This window comes from Rhincodon typus, unplaced genomic scaffold, assembly GCF_021869965.1.
Source record: "Rhincodon typus isolate 14 unplaced genomic scaffold, sRhiTyp1.1 hic_rhity00009856, whole genome shotgun sequence".
Taxonomy (NCBI): domain Eukaryota; kingdom Metazoa; phylum Chordata; class Chondrichthyes; order Orectolobiformes; family Rhincodontidae; genus Rhincodon; species Rhincodon typus.
The window spans coordinates 1236-1478 of record NW_025975494.1 but is presented as its reverse complement, the minus strand read 5'-3'; the positions used below and the strand labels follow the sequence as shown (position 1 = coordinate 1478).

Genomic DNA, 243 nt, shown 5'->3' with positions numbered 1-243 from the left:
GTGTGTGTGTGAGTGTGTGAGTGAGTGTATGTGTGTGTGAGAGAGTGTGTGTGTGTGTGTGTGGGGGATAGTTCCCTCTGACCGGCTGTGTTTGCTGTGTCAATGCTACAGGCCCAGCCCATTCCCGATGAGTTGGTCACCAAGCTGGTGGGTAACCAGGCCACATTCAGCCCGATAGTGACCGTGGAGCCGCGGAGAAGGAAGTTCCACATCCCGATTGGCCTCCAGATCCCACGGCCCCCC

General features: G+C 57.6%; 1 protein-coding gene across 1 annotated transcript in view; it reads left to right on the top strand.

Moving 5' to 3' along the window:
* The window catches only part of LOC125482401 (ankyrin-1-like), a gene marked incomplete at its 3' end in the record, with an annotated part of 7205 nt that overhangs the window by 5919 nt on the left and 1043 nt on the right, over positions 1-243 (top strand). The window contains exon 4 of the mRNA XM_048594472.1: positions 112-210. Within this exon, the coding sequence (XP_048450429.1) occupies positions 112-210 (99 nt within the window). The remainder of the gene's footprint in view (positions 1-111; positions 211-243) is intronic.